This window comes from Acanthisitta chloris, unplaced genomic scaffold, assembly GCF_000695815.1.
Source record: "Acanthisitta chloris isolate BGI_N310 unplaced genomic scaffold, ASM69581v1 scaffold9114, whole genome shotgun sequence".
NCBI classification, from domain to species: domain Eukaryota; kingdom Metazoa; phylum Chordata; class Aves; order Passeriformes; family Acanthisittidae; genus Acanthisitta; species Acanthisitta chloris.
In genome coordinates this window covers 26,768-47,361 of record NW_008667674.1, presented here as the reverse complement: position 1 = coordinate 47,361, position 20,594 = coordinate 26,768, and the positions used below count along the sequence as shown (strand labels likewise).

The following is a 20,594-nucleotide window of genomic DNA, read 5'->3' as shown; positions in this document are numbered from 1 at the left end:
GCCTCAGCACCTCACAGGGAGGAATTCCTTCCCAATATCCCATCTATCCCTCCTCTCTGGCAGTGTCAACATTCCCCCTTGTCCTGTCCCTCCGTCCCTTGTCCCAAGTCCCTCTCCAGCTCTCCTGGAGCTCCTTGAGGCACTGGAAGGGGCTCTGAGGTCTCCCTGGAGCTTCTGTTCCCCAGGCTGTTCCCCCACCCCACTCTGGCTCCATAGTTGATATTCCTTAGTCATAAAGTGTTTGAGGGAAAGGAATAATAGCTGATGGTCTCTCCCCACTGCTGTGAGCTGCAGGAGGGAAGGTTTAGGTGGGATAGTGGGAAGGAATTCCTCCCTGTGAGGTGCTGAGGCACTGGCACAGGTTGTCCAGAGAAGCTGTGGCTGCTCCATCCCTGGGAGTGTTCCAGGCCAGGTTGGATGGGGTTTGGAGCATCCTGGGCTGGTGGAAGGTGTCCCTGCCCATGGCAGGGGTGGGACTAGATGATCCTTAAGGTCTTTCCAACCCAAACCAGTCTGAGATTCTGTGATTCCATGACTTTTTCTTTCACCTCCAGGCAAAAGCTGCAGCTCTGTGGAGTTTTCCTTCAGGAAGCAGAGTGTGAGGTTCCCTTCTAAACATGGAATTTTGTGGCTAGAGGAAGTAGTGGTTTAATAAATAACTTAAATTCTTGGTCAGGGCTTTTCCCACCTCCCAAACCACTGGATTTGGACTCTGATTTGGGCTCAGTTGTATAAAATCCCCAGCAACCATCACCCCCAGAGCAGGTGGGGAGAGGCTGAGCAGCAGTGGGAACGATGGAGAGGGTTGTTCTTAGGGAATATGCTTTGGGAATAGGTCTTAGTTGGTTGGGAACAGGGATTTGCAACTCAGTCCTGGCTGGCAGGAGCTGGGCAGGGCTCAGCAGGTTGACAAAGTCTTCCTGCTGCTTCTGAGAGCTTTGCTTTGGGTGTTAATGTTCCCAGAGGAACTTCTGGACTTGGACCTGCTGTGGTGGAACCTAAAAAAAGTATTTTTTTATGGATTGTACCTGGTGTGAAGAAGCCCAAAACAATGTTTTAATGGATTTTACATGATGAGATGAAACCTCAAACCATTTTTCAGGGATTTGTACCTGGTGTGATGAAGCCAAAACAATTTTTTATGGATCTTACCTGGTGTGATGAAGCCCAAACCCATTTTTGATGGATTTTACTTGATATGGTGAAGCCCAAACCCATTTCTGGTGGATTTTCCGTAGTGTGATGGAGCCCAAACCCATTTTTGGTGGATTTTACTTGATGTGGTAAACCCCAAACCCATTTTTATGGATTTTACTTAGTGTGATGAAACCCAAACCCATTTTTTTGTGGATTTTACCTGGTGTGAAGATGCCCAAAAGAATTTTTTTGTGGATCTTTCCTGGTGTGGTGAAGCCCAAACCCATTTTTCTGGGCTGCATCTGGCCTGAAGTTATTTCTTCTCCAACGTGGAACAGCAAAAAGGACAAAGACAAAACTTTTGATGCCTTAATGGTTGTGAAAATCATGTTTTCATCTGTAAAAAGCAGCACTGCTGCAGATTGTGAGTGAGCCCCAGGTCTGGGTGGGAACTGTGTGCTCAGAGTTGTGGTGCTTCCCTGCCCAGCAGCTCTCCAAGGGACACTGTGTGGAACAAAGGATGCAGTGATGGGATACAGGAGCAGGCAGAGTCAGATGATCCTTGGGGCTGGAAAGAAATCCTTCAAGCAAATTGTTCTCTGACTTTTCTACTTAAAAAGCTCTTTTGACCTTGTTTTGAATGGATATTTTGGGCTTTCCCATGTCCTGGGAACATCCCTTGAACCTTCCCAGAGCAGGGGTGGAGCAAGGCAGGGAGGTGTCATGGCTCTGAGGGCAAAACTGGATCCCCTTCCCCTTTTTTTCCCCTCTTTGGAAACAGATTTCTCTCCTTTTGCTGCTTCTTCCCCTTTCTGAAATGTTTTCTATGCTGCTGGCCTAAATGGGATGTACTTCCATGTGGATATTCCTGTGGGAGAAGGTTTGTTGTGGGTTGCTCATAATTCTGAGGCTGTGCTGAATGTTTGATTTGCCTGGAATTTCAGAAATCATTGGAGTGACTCAAAATTGTCACTTCTGGGTTTGTTATTGCCTGTGCTCAGCAGCCTGGATCCAGGGTGAGAGAGATTTGGGAGAGGGAAAGGGAACAGGATGTCCTGGGAAGTTGAAATGAAAGAAATTTGGGAGAGGGAGAGGTAAAAAATCCTAGAGGGGTTTAAAAGCCATGTGGATGTGACTCTTGGGGACATGGTTAGTGGTGGCCTTGGAATGAGGAATGGTTGGAGTTGATCTTGGAGGTTTTTTCCAGCCTCACTTCCATGATTATAAGGCAGGTGCTGAGGTGGCAGCTTGCAATGGAAAATAGGGAGTATGGCATTGAAAAGGGAATTTCATCCCTTTTTTGCTTCCACACTCTCTGATTGTAGGTCCAGGACTGGATGTTTCCAATCCCAGAGCTTGGAGTTTTCCATCTTTTCCAGTATTGGAGTCTCCTTTGTGCTGTGCCCATGGACTCAGGGAACACAACTTGCTTTTCCCAGACTATTCCCTGTGGCATTTCCTTTCCCATCCCTTACAGGACCCAATTTCTTGCCTGTTTCTGTGTTCCAAAGGACATTGTTTTGGCTCAAACACCAAACCTAATTTGGCTCTGGAAGTTTCTCACACTCAGCTCACTCCAGAGGAAACCCTGGAGACAGATCCATGATTCCTGGTACCTCTATCCCTGCCCTTGCCTGGTAACAGAGCCACTGCTGCTGCCTACAAACTACTTCCATTCCTTCTTGCTTCTTTTCCTTCAAACTTTTCCCTTCCCCTGTGCCACTGGACTCCCTGAAGACTTCCTATGGCCTTGGGTTTCTCTTGGAATAACCCAAGGGAATGCTGTGGACTTGGGGAGGTGGAAACACAGGTTTAACTAAGAATAGACCTGGCAGAGTTTCTTTGGCAAATTAGCCTTTTCTTTTTTTCCAAGCTCTTTGCTTTTTTTCAAACCTTGTTGTTTGGCTGCTCAGCCCCAAAGTTGTGGAACACCAGTGGGAGGTGTTGGGAGTTGGATTTCAGCTGGAAGGTGGAGGGATATGGTTGCACTTCTGTAGCTTATCATCTCAGCAGCCAAACCTGGATGGGTCAAAAGCAACTTAGCTGCTTTTCCTGGGCCTCTTAGCCAGCAAGACCTGGGAGGTCCCAGGGGGCACTTTGGAGGTCCCAGGGGGCATTTTGGAGGTCCCAGGGGGCACTTTGGCGGTCCCAGAGGGCATTTTGGAGGTCTTGTGTGACACAGGGAAGGTGTCCAACACCTGGATGCTGGTGGCACCTCCAGGTTTAGATGGGATATTGGGAAGGAATTCCTCCCTGTGAGGTGCTGAGGCACTGGCACAGGTTGCCCAGAGAAACTGTGGCTGTTCCATCCCTGGAACTGTTCCAGGCCAGGTTGGATGGGGCTTGGAGCACCCTGAGCTGGTGGAAGGTGTCCCTGCCCATGGCATGAGTGGCACTGGATGGTCTTTAAGATCCTTCCAACCCAAATCATTCCATGATTCTGATTCTGGTCAGTGTTTTGTGTAGTTTATTAATAGCACAAGGAAAGCAAATCAAAGCTGAAGGTATCAGACTGGTTTTGTCCTTCCCTGCCTGTTCCAGCTCTGCTGCCTTGAATAGTTCCTTAATTTGATTTCTTGTAATGAGGAACTTCTGGAACTGGCTGAATTCTGCAAAATTAGATTGTCTGCTCTTTGCTTTTTCCAAGTGGGAATGCTTTGGAGATTTCTCTCCCACTTCGGCAGAACTCAGAAGGAATCTGAGTTGTGTGTGTGTGTCTATCCAGGCAGCAGGAGGGGAAGGAGAAGTAGTAGCAAACGCTTTTCCCAGTGTTGATTTAATTCCTGTTGGTTTTATTCCATGCAGAGGATTTCTGTCTGTCCTGCAATGAATTCTTTCCCATGGCTCATCCACAGCCTTTGTATTTTGACTTCATCTTCCCCTCCTTATTCCCAGCAGACAGGGATGTTCCTGCTGTATCATCCCAGTGTTTTGGTTGAATCCCTGTTGGAAAACTGTGCCCTGGTATCACCAGTGCAGATTGTTTGTGGACACACTGATTGCAGGAGTTAGAGTCCAAGGACACTGGGCTGGAAAAGGCTGATCCTGGTGTTCCTCTGGCCCTTGGCTGTGGCTGACACCAGCGTGACCAGTTTGCTGAGGGTGATTCCCAGTGTGGGAGTGGTTGGCTCTCTCTGGATGGTGACTTTGAGCAGTCCTGGAGTTGCTGTAGTGTTCCATGTGATCAGAAGTGCCTCCAGAGTTTTTAGGGAATCTGGAAAGCTTCTGTTTTCCCCTGGACCATCATCAGGGCAGTTGTGTCTTTGTTCCCTAAGCTCTGGCACCTGCCATGAGTCTCCTTAACCTCCTCTCCACATCCTGAACATCTGAGATAGGTTTCCTCCTTCCCTATCCAAATGCCAGTGGAGCAGGAGGATCTGTGACCTCCAAAGCAGCTGTCAGATCCCTTTGGAAAGGAGTTGTCGCTGCTGGAGTTCAAAGTGTTAAGGGAGTCACATTTCCTGTTGGAAGTACAGGAGGTGTTTGTTCCTGGGCTGTGTGTGGTGGCTCCAACGTGGCACTCCCAGGGGTTATCCTGCTGTCCAAACAAATACAGATAATCCCCCACAGTGCTTACAGTACAGTGCCTTTGGAGGAGAGTGTGATTGCATAGCTGCAGCTTCTACTCCCTTCTTGGTGGCATTGGATCCCTCTGTACCCTCCAGGCTTGGACAGGTACTGAACTGGGTGTCTAGGACCTGATCTTCTGTCCCTGGAAGTGTGATGCCCCTTCCCAACTCCATGCCTTCCCAAGGTGCAAAGGACTGATTCCTCCTTTTTACCAAGAGATTTGGAGCTGTTCATTTTCAAGCCTGAAGAAGAGAAGCTCCAGGGAGACCTCAGAGCCTTTTCCAGTGTCTAAAGGGGCTCCAGGAGAGCTGCGGAGGGACTTGGGACAAGGGATGGAGGGACAGGACACTGGGAATGGCTTCACACTGACAGAGGGCAGGGATAGGTGGGATATTGGGAAGGAATTCTTCCCTGGGAGGTGCTGAGGCTCTGGCACAGGTTGCCCAGAGAAGCCGTGGCTGCTCCATCCCTGGAAGTGCTCCAGGCCAGGCTGGATGGAGCTTGGAGCAACCTGGGCTGGTGGGAGGTGTCCCTGGGAGTGGGACTGGGTGTTCTTTAAGATCCTTCTAACCCAAACCATCCTGTGATTCCATGAACACAAGTTTGGGTTAGTTGGAATTCCATTCAGTGCTGGTTTTCCCTTTGACTCAGCAGCCACATCCCTTCCCATCCTGTGGCAGCACAGGGACACAGTGTGTGACCCTCCAGCCTGGAAGTGTCCCTGCTCCAGCCCCTCTGGCTCATACTCTGCCCCTTATCTGGGGCACACAGAGCTCCTGCCCTGCATAATCACTCTGCTAATGGCACTTTGTTATCTGGGCCGAGGAGGTATTGCCCTGTGGAGGGGAACAATCCCCAAGGACTGGCTGTCCCCAACTCCTGGCCATCCCTGGCTTTCCCAGCTGGAGTAAGCCTGGCCTGATTGTCACTGTCACAAGTTATCCTGGAAATTTCTCCTTGTACGCCTGGAATGCAGATCAGGGCAGCACAACTGCCTGAGAACAGTTAATAACTGAGTTAGGGCACAAAAGGAAGAGAGAAATTTATTGCTGAGACAACCCTAAACTTGATATAGAAAGGTTTTTTCCTCAGGGAAATGGATTTGGTTGGATCAGAGGCCTCAGGAATCTGTTTTGTAAAATGTAAGCACATTAAAATATTAAAATTACTATTTACAAGCTGGAAATAATGGATGAAAACTCCCAAGTCTGGACACCAGTTGCCCTCCTTGAACCTTTAAATATTCCTCATTCCACAGGCAGCTCCAGAGCTGGGGATCCAGGATTGCCTGGACAGGGACCCCAGGGACAACTGACACTGTGCCCTAAGAGCCAGGGCAAATCCTGGTTGGATTCATCCAGTGTGAGCCAAGTGCACTAGTTGAGTTGCTGCATTCCCACTCCTGGATCATTTGGCCTTGTCTAACCCTTCCCAAGGAATTCTGAGCATTAATTCCATTGATCAGTGTCCTTGTGTGCTGGATCTCCTCCCAGCACATGGATTGGCTTTTGGGACTTGTTCCCTGTGATTCTCCGTGGTCCTGTGATTCCTCTGGCTCCCAGGGAGTTAACTGCCTGGGATGTGCAGGAAGGCTGGCACAGACCAGGCCACAGACAAGGGGGTTTTGTCCCCACCAGTGTCACACAGAGCCACACACAGTCACAGGGGGTTGGTGTTCCTCAGAGGTGTGGGGAAAACTGCCTGAAGGGAAAACCCATTCCTGGGATTCTCATACAGTTCCTGCACAGGAGGTGAAATTTGGAAAGATTTGGTACTTTTTGAACCAAAATTGTAGTAGTTTATGGGTTGATTGCTCATTGTCCTGCCAAGGTGGTGGATCTGCTTCCCAGGGGAGTTGTGTGCAGAGCTGGGGAAGGGGCTGGAGAATCATTCCTGTGAGGGAATTCCTGAGGGAGCTGTGGAGGCTCAGCCTGGAGAAAAGGAGGCTCAGGAGGACCTTCTGCTCTCCACAACTCCTGCCAGGAGGTGCAGCCAGGTGGGATCAGGCTCTGCTCCCAGGGGACAAGGGACAAGACAAGAGGAAACGGCCTCAAGCTCTGCCAGGGAAGGTTCAGGTTGGCCATCAGGAATTTCTCCATGGAAAGGGTTGTCAGGCATTGGAATGTGCTGCCCAGGGAGGTGGTGAAGTCACATCCCTGGAGGTGTTCAGGGAATGACTGGACATGGCACTCAGTGCTCTGGACTAGTTGACAAGGTCACAATAGGTCACAGGTTGGACTTGATGGTCTTGGAGGACTTTTCCAACCTGGATGATTCTGGGATTGTGCACACATGGATGAAGGGTCATAGTAGCTTCTCAAACTGATAAATGGTCACAAGGATTTTAGAGGTTTGGAGAAAATGGTGTTTGTCCTTGGGCTGAATCATAGAATCATGGAATGGATTGGCTTGGAAGGACCTTAAAGCTTAATCTAGTGCCTCCCCTGCCATGGGCAGGGACACCTTCCCCTAGCCCAGTTTGCTCCAAGCCCCATCCAACCTGGCCTGGAACACTTCTAGGGATGGGGCAGGAGCTCACCTAAATCTTGCCCATTGCCCAGCCCCAAATCCCTAAAGCAGCCCTGGATGAAGGCTGAATGGACACCTCTGAGCAGAGTCTCTGGGAATGCATTCACAGGGAAATAAACCTACCAGGCAGATTCCATGTGCTCAAACAACTGGAAAACATTTGCCATAACCTCTGCTGCGGGCAGATGGTTTCCCCCAGTGAAGTCTCAGCTGTCCTAGTTAAAAAAGTGGCTTTGCAGATGGATATAAATATTCCCTGAGGTTCTCACTGCTGGACTCATGACCAGGGTTACTGACCAGGTACTTTCACCTGCACATGTGAGTTGCTAGGGGTAAATCCTTACAAATAAAGCAGAAATTGAGGATTTTGTACCACATTCCAGAGCTCTGATTTGTTTGATTTTATGTTGTTTTAAATAATCTCATGGAAAATGAGAGCTTTGTGCCCTGAGAGCTCCAGTGCTTTAGAGAAACAGGAAAACTTTGCCAAGTGCCTCACAGCACCTCAACATCACTTTGGTTTTGAGCAAAGCAAACCCCAAAGACTTAAACTCTGCACAGAAAATCCCCAAAATTCTTCAGGTGAAGATAAAACTTTAACCATAAACTCTTCCAAACCACATGAAATCAGGGTCAGATCCTGGCAGCACCTGCTGCTTCCCAGCACAAATCCACCACCACTTAGTTCAAATCACTTGGCAAAGTCTCCATACAGAAAGGTGTTTGTGCATCATCTTCACCTTGGAGCAACCTGAGCTAGTGGAAGGTGTCCCTGCCCATGGCAGGGGTTGGCTCTGGATGATTTTAAGGTCCTTCAAGCTAAAACATTCTATGATTCCATGGAAAATTGGAAATAGGGAGGCCAAAGTGGGACTTTGCCAGGTGCAAGAAGTATCTGGGAAATTAGTAAATCTCTTAGGCAGAAGTTTTCCTTGTGAGGGTGGTGAGACACTGGCACAGGTTGCCCAGGGGGGCTGTGGATGCCCCAAGGAGGTTTTGAATGCCCCAGGGATGCTGTGGATGTCCCAGGGAGGTTTTGGATGCCCCAACCCTGGCAATGTTCACAGCCAGGTTGGCTAAAGCCTTGAGCAACCTGCTCTGGTGGGAGGTGTCCCTGCCCAGGGCAGAGGTTGGGACTGGATGATCTCTAAGCTCCATTCCAACCCCTTAACATACTACATAACTATAAAACTGTGATATTTCTGTGCAGGTGATTTAGTAAGTGAAGTGGAAGAACAAACAAGAGTTGAGCCTCTTCGTTCCTTTACCTTCAGTAAAGTTTTCTCTGTGTGTGTACAGGCTCATCCCTGGGTTGAAGTGCTGCAGAAGTCACCTGTGCTCTCTCCCATTGCTAACTGCTGTTTTTCCCTGTGTTCCAGAGCCTGGCCCAGCTAGAGAACCTGTGCAAGCAGCTCTATGAGACCACGGACACCGCGACACGGCTGCAGGCAGAGAAAGCCTTGGTGGAGTTCACCAACAGCCCAGACTGCCTGAGCAAGTGCCAGCTGCTTCTGGAGAGAGGCAGTGTATGTACCCCACAGCATGGGCCAGCACCTACCCTGGCATTTGGGGCATGGAGAAGGGCACTAGCCCTGAGGGCTGGAATGCAGTGTTTGTATTCCATCCCCAGGCTGTGCTCCTGCATCCCAGCTGGGAGCAGCCAGTGCCAAAACCAGCTCATTATGCTGCTGCAGTGCCTGTCAGTTAATGTCTTGTGGGTCCTGCTGCTTTATGCACGGGCTCCCACCCAGACCTGCCAAGCTTTAAGTGGAAAACTTGCCTTTGGCAGTGATATTCCCATCCACTGGCTTCTCCAGAGCCTCTGGAGGGGAAACTGGTGTGTGCAGGGAGGTACCAAGGGATTAAACCCAGCAGTATGTTCCTTCTGGAATGTTGCCTTGGAAATTTGCCCCTGCTATAGTGTTGTTGTCTTAATAATCCAGAGTATAAAGCAGAGCCAAAGGAGATCATGTGCTCAGGAATTAGTGTGGCAGAAGGATGTGGGATATGCCAGGGGTAATTCCTGCCTGGTTTTCAGCTTCCTTCTTTTTGAGTGGCATTTGGTTTTCACTTCGTATCAGCACAAATCATGTTCAAAATGGCTTTGCCACATGATCTTTTGGCAGGATGTACATCCACTTTTCCCACTATCAGCCTGGAGCCTTGTTCATAAAATAGGAGACACTACCCAGGTTGTTGGGAAGAGTTAATTCTCCAGGAGGAGGAGAGGGACACAGAACAGGCTCAGCAAACTGCCACAAAGCTTAACCTTTGGCTAAGTTTGATGTCCAGTGAATTCAAACCAAACTGAGGTGAAGCTTTTCCAGTGGGAACTAGGAACTGCTTTACCTAAGGGCAATAAATACCTATTTTTAAGGCAAGATCCTAAACTTTGAGTCTGAGGGTGATCCATTGCCTCTCCCACCCTTCCCACAGGGTGGTTGTTCAGCCTGGGATCTCACATGCTTTGTACCCACTGTTCTTGGGAATATTGGAGTAAATAACTTCCCTGCACAGATCCTGAGCTTTGTCCAGCCCTGTGTATTCCACAAAGGAGCATTCCCTGGCTGTGGTGTGGGAATGGGATGCAGCCAGGGGGGTGTAGGTGGCTAAAATGGCACTGTTTGTGTCCCTGAATGAGATCCCAGCTCAGTGGGTTGGAAGAAGCACATTTTAACCTGGATTTAGGAGCCAAGTGGAGGCTAAAAGTGTTTCTTAATGTATATGAACACACTGCTTGGCTCAGAGGGATCATTCCAGGCATGGAATTTAAGGCAACTCCATGCACTTGGACTATGTCTGCAGTTCTCCTGCCCTCAGTGGCAGTTCATCTCCTGCTTTTTAGAAGCTTTCCCATTTTTTTAACCACTCATTTGCTTTCCTTTAGTATCCATAACAACACAATAAAGCCTAGGTGGGATATTTCCACCTACCGGTGGAATGAATGCTTTCAACTCAAATTCCCAGGAAGAATTAGCCTCAAATCCATGCAAACCCATCGGTGCTGCAGCTGGAGTGTGCAGTAACATTCTCTTTGTGTCTTTGGATTTGTTTTCTTTCTTTCCAGTCCTCCTACTCCCAGTTACTGGCAGCCACTTGCCTTACCAAACTGGTGTCACGCACAAACAACCCTTTGCCACTGGAGCAGCGAATAGATATCCGTAAGTATGGGCTGTTTCCAGCCAAATTCCTGGGAATATTTCTCACAGGGGCTTGGATCCACAGCTGGGGCTTTCCTGGGGATCCACACTTTGGGATTTTTGCCTCAGAAGGCAAAGAAATACTTCTTGTGTGTGATGTTTTCACCTCTGTCATTCACAGAGTTCAGGGCTATATCCATGGGATTTTTCCAGGTGGAAAGGAATGACATCTCTGTGGTCATGTGGACAAACTTGTTGACATTTGATAGTTTTCCTTGGGAATAGCAAGTTGCCTTTGCACAGGATGAGTGACCAAAGCAAAAGCCTTTATGGGTCTCTGCATGTCACTTAGAGCATTTAAGTCTGGCCCTGCTCTTCCCTGGGGAATGGTGGATGGATCCTTCCTTTCCTCCCAGGAAGGACTCTGAATTCCTTTCCTTGTTACAGATGATGTGGGAGATGAGCATCCCCAAGGAAATTGGGAATATTTGGGTTGTCCAGGGCTGTCCAACCCTGGCATAGACTGCCCAGGACAGAGGTGGAGTCACCATCCCTGGAAGTGTCCAAAAACCACATGGAGGTGGCACTGAGGGACATGGTTAGTGGTGGCCTTGGCAGTGCTGGGTTGATGATGATCTGGGAGAATTTTTCAAACCTTAAGCATTCCATGATTTTTGGATCTGATGGGTCAAACCAGTTAGGCTTGAGGGGAGGAACTGACCTTCCAAGTCACACACAGAAGCTCAAGGTTTGGCTCTAACCCACTGATTCTCTCCAAACAGCTTTCCCAAAGCTGCTTTTCCCTCTCAGTGTTCCCAGCTCAGCTCCATCTCCCCAGTTTTTGTCTACAGCTGCCCCTCTGCTCTGTGTTCCAGGGAATTATGTCCTCAACTACCTTGCCACGAGGCCCAAGCTGGCAACGTTTGTCACCCAGGCCCTGATCCAGCTCTATGCCAGGATCACCAAGTTGGGTTGGTTTGACTGTCAGAAGGATGAATATGTCTTCAGGAACGTCATCACAGATGTCACAAGGTTTTTACAGGTCAGGTTTGTTTTGGCACACCTCCTGAGCTTGGCAAATCCAGGGATTTTCAGTTGTTAGCTGGAATTTAGTATCCTGTGGGCAGACTTCCATCTGGGATGCAGTAGGGACTTCCAAGGCCAAGCAGCTGCTAGGACAGGTCAGTTCTCATTTCAGATTTGGAGCAGGGATTTATTCCTGGATGCTGCCCCCATTAGAATCCAATGGGAAGACACATCTTGCAACATTCCAGTTGCTCAGTTATTTTGTTCTGGCTTAAAGACACCACATTAATTAGCAAAATTAAGGGAATGTTTGACCTGTTGTCCTTCCCTGCATCTATGGAATCACCTTGGGTGTTTAGCTGAGTGATCAGAGCCAAATGTGGCTTAAAAACAGCAAGTTAGACAAATGTTATTGCTAATAATTCTCTTCAGAAGTGGTTTGTAACTATCCACAGTGTCACCTCAGCACAAGTTTCATTCCCTGTGCAGCTGGAAGGTTGTGGTTTTATCACCAACTATCTCCAAAGTGAAACTTCCTCCCAGAAACGATCAATACTGATTGATTTGCCCTGAAATTTCCAAAATCAGAAGTTGGAGGAAGACAGTAAAAGAGCTCCAATGAGCAGAAATCCTTCCCAAAGAAGGAGGAAGAGGAGATTTAATGTGCCCAAGGCTTTAATTGTGCCGTGGCACAGTGGAAAAGAAGCTAAGTACTAATATTTTAGGCATTTTCAGATGTTTTGCAGTGAAGTAAGATCTAAATGTTAAGTCATTTCAAGATGATTTTGCTTTCTGGGCTGGTAACTCTGTCCCAAATAGTTCTTAGCTGGAATACCCAGAGCTGAATTCCTTATTCTCCTGGCATAGGGAATGTGTGAGTTTTAATCAAGAACCTAATTAACTGGTGTGAATAACCTCTTGCTGTGTGTTCAGTTGGAGATTGTTCCTGTTCAAGTCACCTTTGGTGGCTGCTGAGGAGCACAGGAGGCTGCACTGCTCTGTCCAGGAGTGCTCTGCACTGCTCCAGAGGTGCTCCAGGAGGGTTTTCCAGAGCTTCTGTCGGGATGTTACCATGTGACACTGGGACTGTCAGCAGGAGATTGTCATGGCCAAGGTCCCAAGCCTTAAATATTCCTGGATTTCTCAATTGCAGATGGATTTGTGCAGGGCAGAAGGTGCAGAGCAAGGGAAGGAAACCTCCTTGACTAGTTACAAACTGAGGCAGAGGAGCAATCCAGGTTGTTCTTCTTCTACCATTTGATCTATAGTTTAACCTTTCCAAGGAAGAGTAATCTGTGCCACACTCAGTTCACAATTGGCCCCTTGTTGGCAGCTCCAGAGGCTGAGGAGACTGGGAAGAATGGGATCCCTTCACTGGGAACTGGGCCCTCCCTGGCAGAAGGTGGTGGGGACACTTGGTCAGCTGCTCCTCATGTTTTCAAGGTTTCAACAGGGAGAGGAGTTTATTTCCCAGACTTTTCATCCAACAGTTGTAATATTCATCATAATATTGCTAAATTTCCATGTGTTTTCCTACAGCCTGTGTGAAAATTGACCAAAAACCTTAAAAAATCTAAGTAAATCTCTTCAGAGTTAGGCCCTGACCCCAAAATGCTGATTAAAATCTTAAGGAGATAATTTGACTAACTCATGTTATTGAACCTTGTGCATCTTGAAAAGCACATTTTAAACTCTGTTTGGGCTTCTTTCCACTCACTAAAGTGAAGATAAAGGATTTTTAGGCAAGTCTTCCAAGTGGCAAAGTCTTTTTGCTGAAGCTCCACAAACCCTCCTGGCACTGACCCTGTCCCTGTGGCCTTTCCCTCCTCAGGATAGTGTAGAGCACTGCATCATAGGAGTGACAATCCTGTCCCAACTAACGAATGAAATTAATCAAGTAAGTGCTACAGCCTTCCTCAGTGAAGTAAGTGTCCAATTTTCTCATTCATATTGTTGTGTCCTGCCTGGGCTCTGTGTGCTTTGGGGGGTTTGGGCTGTGGGGAAATGTGTGTGCTTGGTGTTTTTTCTGCTCCTTTGTTTTCCTTTGGTGTTTTTGCACAGCCATTTATTTCCCTGTCCTGGTAAGATGCTGAAACCTCCTGTCTTGAGGAATTGTTTTGTTTCATTGGCATCTTCCATTTTCTTCCATGTTTTGGTGTGGGGTTTTTTGGGGGATGGAAAGGCAAAGAGCAAAAAGCTCAAGAGCCAAACCTAGTGAGGACAAAGCTCTGAGTGTGAGCACCTTCTCTTCTCAGTCCCCATGTGGTGGAGGAGGTGTCAGGTCCCACCTCCTTGACCAGGGAGATGAAACAAAGAGGATTTATCACATTATGCCTATTTTTAAACCATCCTTTTTATTCAGGACTGAATTTCCAGCATTTCCAGCAGGAACTTCTCAACTCCTGCTGGTTCCTCAGGGCTGAGCCCCTAACCCACTGGCTCAGTGGTTTATAGAGTCCTGTGGGGTTCTCTTGGCTCTTGGAATTGTGCTGGAAGCTGGAATGAGTGGCTTTTCCCAGACAGGCAGACTTACAGCCCTGAGGCAGAGTGAGGGTCACCACAGGTGTACATGGCTCTGATTTGCCTAACAGCACCAGGTGTAACCAAGGATTTTGGTTTGAATCTCCTTACTAAGTAACTAACCTTGAATTTTGCTGCTGTATTGACTAATCCAGGCCTTGGAGTGCAGAAATCCTGGAGGAGGGGGATTTGAAGGATGAGTAAATTGCTTTCAGAACTGGAAATGGAGGAGAAGGTTTTGGCCTGGCAAAGGCAAAGCGCCAATTCCTCCTTGCTGAGCTTGGTGAAGTTCAGCCCCTCTGAACTTCCTGAGCCTTCCTGTGATTTACATGTCTTCTGCATCCATTTGTGAGCCCAAAATCACTTCAATTCCTCAAGCCTGGACTGGGCAGTGAGCCCTAACCTATAGATCTCCTCCTAAATCTCAATCCATGTCTTTGACTGTTACCCCAAGGTTTTTACAACCCAAACTCCATCTCCACAGGGGGCTGATCCTTCACTTCCTTGGAGCATGGGTGAAACCAAGTCTGGGTTATATGTATATACACATATAAATCCCTAGAAATTAGGATGAATTAGGATGTGTCTCTCAGCATCTTCATGCAGCTTCTTGCAGGAGAAGGAACAGCCCAGAAACCATCACCTCTCCCACTCCAAACTCTCCAGATTGATACTAAAACAGGCCTTGAAGTGTTAAAAACTCATCCAAAATCTCTTCCTAATACCTTGGCTATTAAATCCACCCCAGTTTATTCCCAGGTGTGCTTTGTGCCAGCACAGGGCTGGATGCAGTGACTCATCTTGCAAAGCTTAAACCTGTCTAGAATCCCACTCAGAGTGGGGTCATGGCCATGGGCACTGCAAAATAAAATCACCCCAAAACCCCTTTGGGGCTTCTCTTTAGGCTTTTTTGGGGGGAGAACTATTTGTACATTGGCTGAGAGCTGAATTTTCTAGAGCTCTGCTCACTAAAGCTTTTGTAGCAGAAGCTCAGAGTGCAGATCAAATAGTCTGGGATGGAAAGAGCAAAGCTAAGGAGCCAAACCTAGTGAGGACAAAGCCCTGAGTGTGAGCACCTTCTCTTGTGAAGTAGCAGTTTCCATCCTGTAAGTACTGGACAGACTTGCCTGGAGGTGCTGTGTGTCTGCTGGGCTGGAGGAGTTCAGTGGATTAAGGCCAAGATCAGTGATTTAGGCCAAATTCACTAGCTTAAACCAAGTTCAGTGAATGAAGGAAATTCACTGAATTAAGCCAAATTTAATGGTTGAAGTTAAATTTAATGGTTTAAGCCACAAATTGCCAGGTTTAAACCCTGTGACCTCCTGGTGAAGGGAAAGGAAATAGGTGAGATCTGTCCTAACCATGGAGAGAAGAAATACACTGCACACAATTCTGGTGTCCTCAACATAAGAAGGACATGGAACTGTTGGAGCAAGTGCAGAGGAGGCCACAAAGTTGCTCAGAGGACTTGAGCATCTCCCCTATGAGGACAGGCTGAGGGAGTTGGGGCTGTTGAGCCTGGAGAAGAGAAGGTTGTGTGGAGACCTCAGAGCAACTTCTTGATATCTGAAGGGGTTACAAGGAGCCAGAGAGGGACTCTGTGTTAGGAACTGCAGTGAGGACAAGAGGGCACAGACTCAAGCTCTGCCAGGGGAGGGTTAGGTTGGATCTTAGGAAGAGATTTTTTATGGAGAGAGTGATCAGACATTGGAATGTGCTGCCCAGGGAGGTGGTGGATTCACCATCCCTGGAGGTTTTCAAGCTGAGACTGGATGTGGCACTTAGTGCCATGGTCTAGTAACCATAGTAGGGTTGGACTTGCTGATCTTGGAGGTCTTTTCCAACCCTGTTGATTCTGTGCTGATTGATGTGAGGTTAGGGAGTGAAATTGAGCTCTGCAGTGCTTGGAGCTGTCCTGGTTCCTGCAATGCTGCATGAGGTGTTTGTAAATGCAAAGTTAACTGAGGTACAGTGAGAAAAATATGAAGAAATAGAGATGTGCTGCTGCAGGAAGGCTCCAGCTCACTGTGATAACCCATCACATCCATCCTAGCAGGTGGGATCTGGCCAGTCTGGGTTGAAATGAGTGGGAAATATCCCTTCATTTCCCCCTTTTTCCTGGAAAATAGGCTGTGAAGGTCCCTGAGCTGTGCTGCTCTTCACCTCTTGGATCCAGGGAGAGATCCAGAACTGGAGTTCATTTTGTCATACAGTGAGGTCCAAACTGGCTGTCACTGCTTAACTCTCCTTCTGGGCTTCTCCTCCTCCTCTGGGAGGGGAATTTGAATTGCTTGTAGTAGTCCCTGTGTGTGCTCAGCACCTCCAGGTAGGATTTAACCCTTAGGAGTTTGGAGTTCAAGCTCCTAAAATCTTGAAGAGCTGTTGAAAATGCTGTTGGTGCTGAGTTGGGAGAGATTGAACTGAAATGGAGAGTAAACCCCCCATAGCTTCCTGGCAGGGGAACAGGGAGGTGGCAAATCCAGACATGAGCCAGGAATATTTTCCCTGGATTCTCCCCTGCCCTCCTAGGGCAGTATAGTCCATGGCTCTGGGGAGGGAAACTCCATGTCCCAGTGCTCCACAGGGTTCCTACTGGTTGTGCTGGTCTCATTGGAGCTGTGCCATGACTCCTAAGCACTGGTTTTCTCTCTGCCCAGGCGGATACCACCCACCCCCTGACCAAGCACAGGAAAATTGCCTCTTCCTTCCGGGATTCCTCCTTGTTTGATATTTTCACACTGTCATGCAACTTGCTGAAACAGGTAAGGAAACCTTTGGCATCTCTCCTGGGGGCTGAATGTTGGGGCAACACAGTCTGGGCTGAATTCCCTCCTGGAGTCAACACATTCAGCCTGAAAGCTCTGTGCTGGGCTTTGGAAAACTTTTATCTTAGGATTGGGTTAAGGAAATAAAAAGGAAAACAAGCCACAAATAGAGAAGTAAATCTCTTCTAAATCCACACCTGGACCATGAGACTGAGGTTAAAATTTGCTGTCTTAAAGCATCAGGAGAGAAATGAAATGTTTGGGTTATATTTCAATCTCTTTGATTTACTCCTGGCACAGAAGTTTCCTGTCAAGTAAGTCCTTGGCTCCTTTTTAACCCCAATGAAACCCACATGGTGAGGGGAAAAATCTTAGTGAAGGTGTGTTCAGAGCAAAGATTGGCCTTGATATTTTGTCACTTAATATTAGACTATGTTGTGTCCCCCAGTTTTTTTGTGCTAACTGTGGTGTTAATTTGCTTTAACAATGCTTATCTGGGGACAAGGCAGCAATTCTCTGCTGGGAGGGTTGGTTTTACCTCCCAAGAAAGCAGGTTTTCTTTCCATGAGCAGGGAGTTGTCTGTGTCACGGGAGAGTATCCCTGTTTTCCCTGCCTGGAGCAGAGCTGTGTAACCAGAGCAGCTCCTCATTTCCATGGGAGGGTGAGGTAGAGCACAACATTCCCTGCTGCCAAATGCTCTGCAGGCAGCAAATGGATTCTCGTGCTGAACCTTAGTAAGAACTTGCTTATCTGCTGGATCTCAGGGTGGAACTTGGGCTGGCAGGCCTGGCTGCTGCTCCCTGGGCTGGGGTGAGAAGGGAAATGCTGTTTATCCAGCTCCTGGAAGGATGGAGCATGGAGATGCACATGCTGTCTGGAAAGGTCATAGAATCATACAGTGATAAGGGGTTGGAATGGAGCTGAGAGCTCACCCAGCCCCAACCCCCTGCCCTGGGCAGGGACATCTCCCACCAGAGCAGGTTGTTCAAGGCTTTAGCCAACCTGGAATGAACACTGCCAGGGTCGGGGCAGCCACAGCCTCCCTGGGCAACCTGTGCCAGTGTCTCAACACCCTCACAGGGAAGAATTTCCTCCCCATGTACCACCTATCCCTGTCCAAGGGAAGAATTTCCTCCCCATGTACCACTTATCCCTGTCCACTGGCAGCGGGAACATTCCCCCTTGTCCCAAGTCCCTCTGCAGCTCTCTTGAAGCTCCAAAGGGCTCTAAAGTGTAAGGGAAGAATTTCCTCCCCATGTACCACTTATCCCTGTCCACTGGCAGCGGGAACATTCCCCCTTGTCCCAAGTCCCTCTGCAGCTCTCTTGAAGCTCCAAAGGGCTCTAAAGTGTAACTTCCTTTGTCCCAAGTCCCTCTGCAGCTCTCTTGAAGCTCCTTTAGGCACTGGAAAGGGCTCTAAAGTCTAAGAAAACTTCCTCATATCTAATCTAAATTTCCTCTTTCCATCTATCCCCGTTACTCCTTGTCCTGCAACTGCAGCTCCTAACCAAGATGTGCTTGTGCCACAGCATCTCTGTGATTGCCACATCCTGCATAAAGCTAAATCCTGCCTCAAACTCAAGCTCTTTTTGCCTTTTCCTGTCTAATTACATTGTATTTTCCAGGCTTCTGGGAAGAACCTGAACCTGAACGATGAGAGCCAGCACGGGCTGCTCATGCAGCTGCTCAAGCTCACCCACAACTGCCTGAACTTTGATTTCATTGGCACCTCCACAGATGAGTCCTCAGATGATCTTTGCACTGTGCAGATCCCAACCAGTTGGAGATCAGGTAATCCTGCTGGAGGAATCCACAGCATCCCAGCTGGAAGATGTTCAAACTCTCTCTGTGCTCAATAAACTTGTGCATGCAATGCCAGAGGTTCAGTCCAGCCTTTCCTTAGGGGGATTCCACACACAGTTCAGCTGGGATTGGTTACCTCAGCTAGAAACACTTCTCTGCCCTTCCAGTCTTACACCTTCAGTTCAACCAGCACTAAACTGAGTTGGTTTTGTATTAAACATACCTAAACAGCATAATTTGGCACCTGCTCTTCCCATCCCTGTTCTCACAGGCATTTCCCAGGCAGCCTCACAGGTTGTGTTCTTAAAATACTTCCCTTTTCCTCCTAGTTCCAAGTAGCACTGAATTATTTTATTTCTAGGGAAGGCAATTGTGTGAAAATATAAAATCCTTCGGAAAATTTCTTGGGTTCTGGTGCTATATGTGCTGAGATAAGTCTCATGGAAAGCAGGAAATGGAGGTAAAATGCTCTTTTTTCTCTTTCAGCATTCTTGGATTCTTCGACCCTTCAGTTGTTTTTTGATCTTTATCATTCCATCCCTCCTTCATTCTCTCCTCTGGTAAGTGTGCAGTGTTGATTTTCCTTCCAGGAGGGGTTTGTGGGATACACCTGGGAGGTTTTTCTGCTCGTTCAAGTGCCACAGGGTGACTCCAGACCACCTTGACCCTGCTGTGCTGCAGTGACAAAGTGCTGCTTGATAGCTTGGATACATCTCCAGGCTTTGGATTTGCCCTAAGAGGAGTTCTTGCTGGAATTCCAACTTGCTTTGTCCTCACAGTACTTGGAGTGTCCCTGCTTACTCGTGTTTTAGAGGGATGATCCTCACAGTACTTGGAGTGTCCCTGCTCACTCATGTTTTAGAGGGATGGAGCTTATGCTATTTCCTCTGTGCTCCTAACTAGATGCTCAGACCAGACTAGGAGTAAGTACCAAGTCTGGGAACACCCTCAGGAATGTAGTTTCTCCTTCCCCACTTTAAAACTAGGCCATGTCCCAGCTGGATGAAAGGGCCAATAGCACAACTGAGCTAAAAGTTGGATTATTTCTTGCAAAGAAGCCAAGATTTCCTGCTAGGCATTTCTCTCTGATCAGTCTGCTCCATAATTCATGCCACAGTGACAACAAGCCCTTTGGCTATGCAGGGAAAGGCCTTCAGAAGGAATTTTTCCAGGGAGACTCTCACTGCTCCTGATGGTGGAGGGTTTTCCTGCCTAATTCTGACTTGAGAGCCTCAAATATTCATGAGAGATTTGAAGTGTGAGACTCTTCTCTTGTTCCTGAATAGAAATGTGAAGCAATTGATTGTCCTCCCTCAGAGCCAGCAGCACTGAGAGGCTGAGCAGGGAGTTCCTGCACTGATCTGAGGGATTTGCCTCTGGATTGGGATTGCAGGTGCTTCTGATACCCAACTGCTGCTGCTCTTCTCAGTCCTCTTCACCAGCCTCTCACTGCTGCAGCTGCACCTTGGCATTTCCTCTCGTTTCAGTCTCAGAGCTTTGGGTTGAGAACAATGGTACTCTATTTCTTGCCACTCTTTTAGCTTCTGTGATGCTTTTCCAAGCCTGTGGTCCATTTCCCAGTTTCCCTGCCAGTCCCAGTGTGTTCTCAGTTTTCACCTGAAGAAATCTCTGTGTTTTGGGGAGCAGAGTTTGGAGAAAAGGAGGTTCAGGGAGGGCCTTGTTGCTCTCTACAACTTTCTGACAGGAGGTACAGCCAGGTGGGATCAGGCTCTGCTCCCAGGGATCAGCAGGAGAAGAGGGAATGTCCCCAAATTGCACCAGGGAAGGGTCAGGTTGGACATCAGGAGGAATTTCTCCATGGAAAGGGCTGTGAGACATTGGAATGTGCTGCCCAAGGAGGTGATGGAGTCACCATCCCTGGAGGTGTTCAGGGAAAGACTGGACATGGCTCTTAGTGCTCTGGGCTAGTTGCCAAGGTGGTGATGGGTCACAGGTTGGACTTGATGATGTTGGAGGTCTTTTCCATCCTCAGTGATTCTGTGACTGTCAGGATGAAACTGTTCCCTTGGGTGATGTGTTTCTCTGCTGCCATTTGAGTTGCTAACCTGAAGGAGCTGTTGTGTCGCAGCAAAGGAGCATCAG

At 48.1% G+C, this 20,594-nt stretch overlaps 1 protein-coding gene across 1 annotated transcript in view; it reads left to right on the top strand.

The window, feature by feature from the left end:
- Nucleotides 1-8,603: 8,603 nt before the first annotated feature.
- The window catches only part of XPO7 (exportin 7), a gene marked incomplete at its 5' end in the record, with an annotated part of 34,887 nt that continues 22,896 nt past the window's right edge, over nt 8,604-20,594 (top strand). Inside the window, 7 exons of the mRNA XM_009072592.1 lie at nt 8,604-8,762; nt 10,304-10,397; nt 11,252-11,418; nt 13,234-13,299; nt 16,580-16,684; nt 18,314-18,479; nt 18,978-19,051. Coding sequence (XP_009070840.1) covers nt 8,604-8,762; nt 10,304-10,397; nt 11,252-11,418; nt 13,234-13,299; nt 16,580-16,684; nt 18,314-18,479; nt 18,978-19,051 — 831 coding nt within the window. The remainder of the gene's footprint in view (nt 8,763-10,303; nt 10,398-11,251; nt 11,419-13,233; nt 13,300-16,579; nt 16,685-18,313; nt 18,480-18,977; nt 19,052-20,594) is intronic.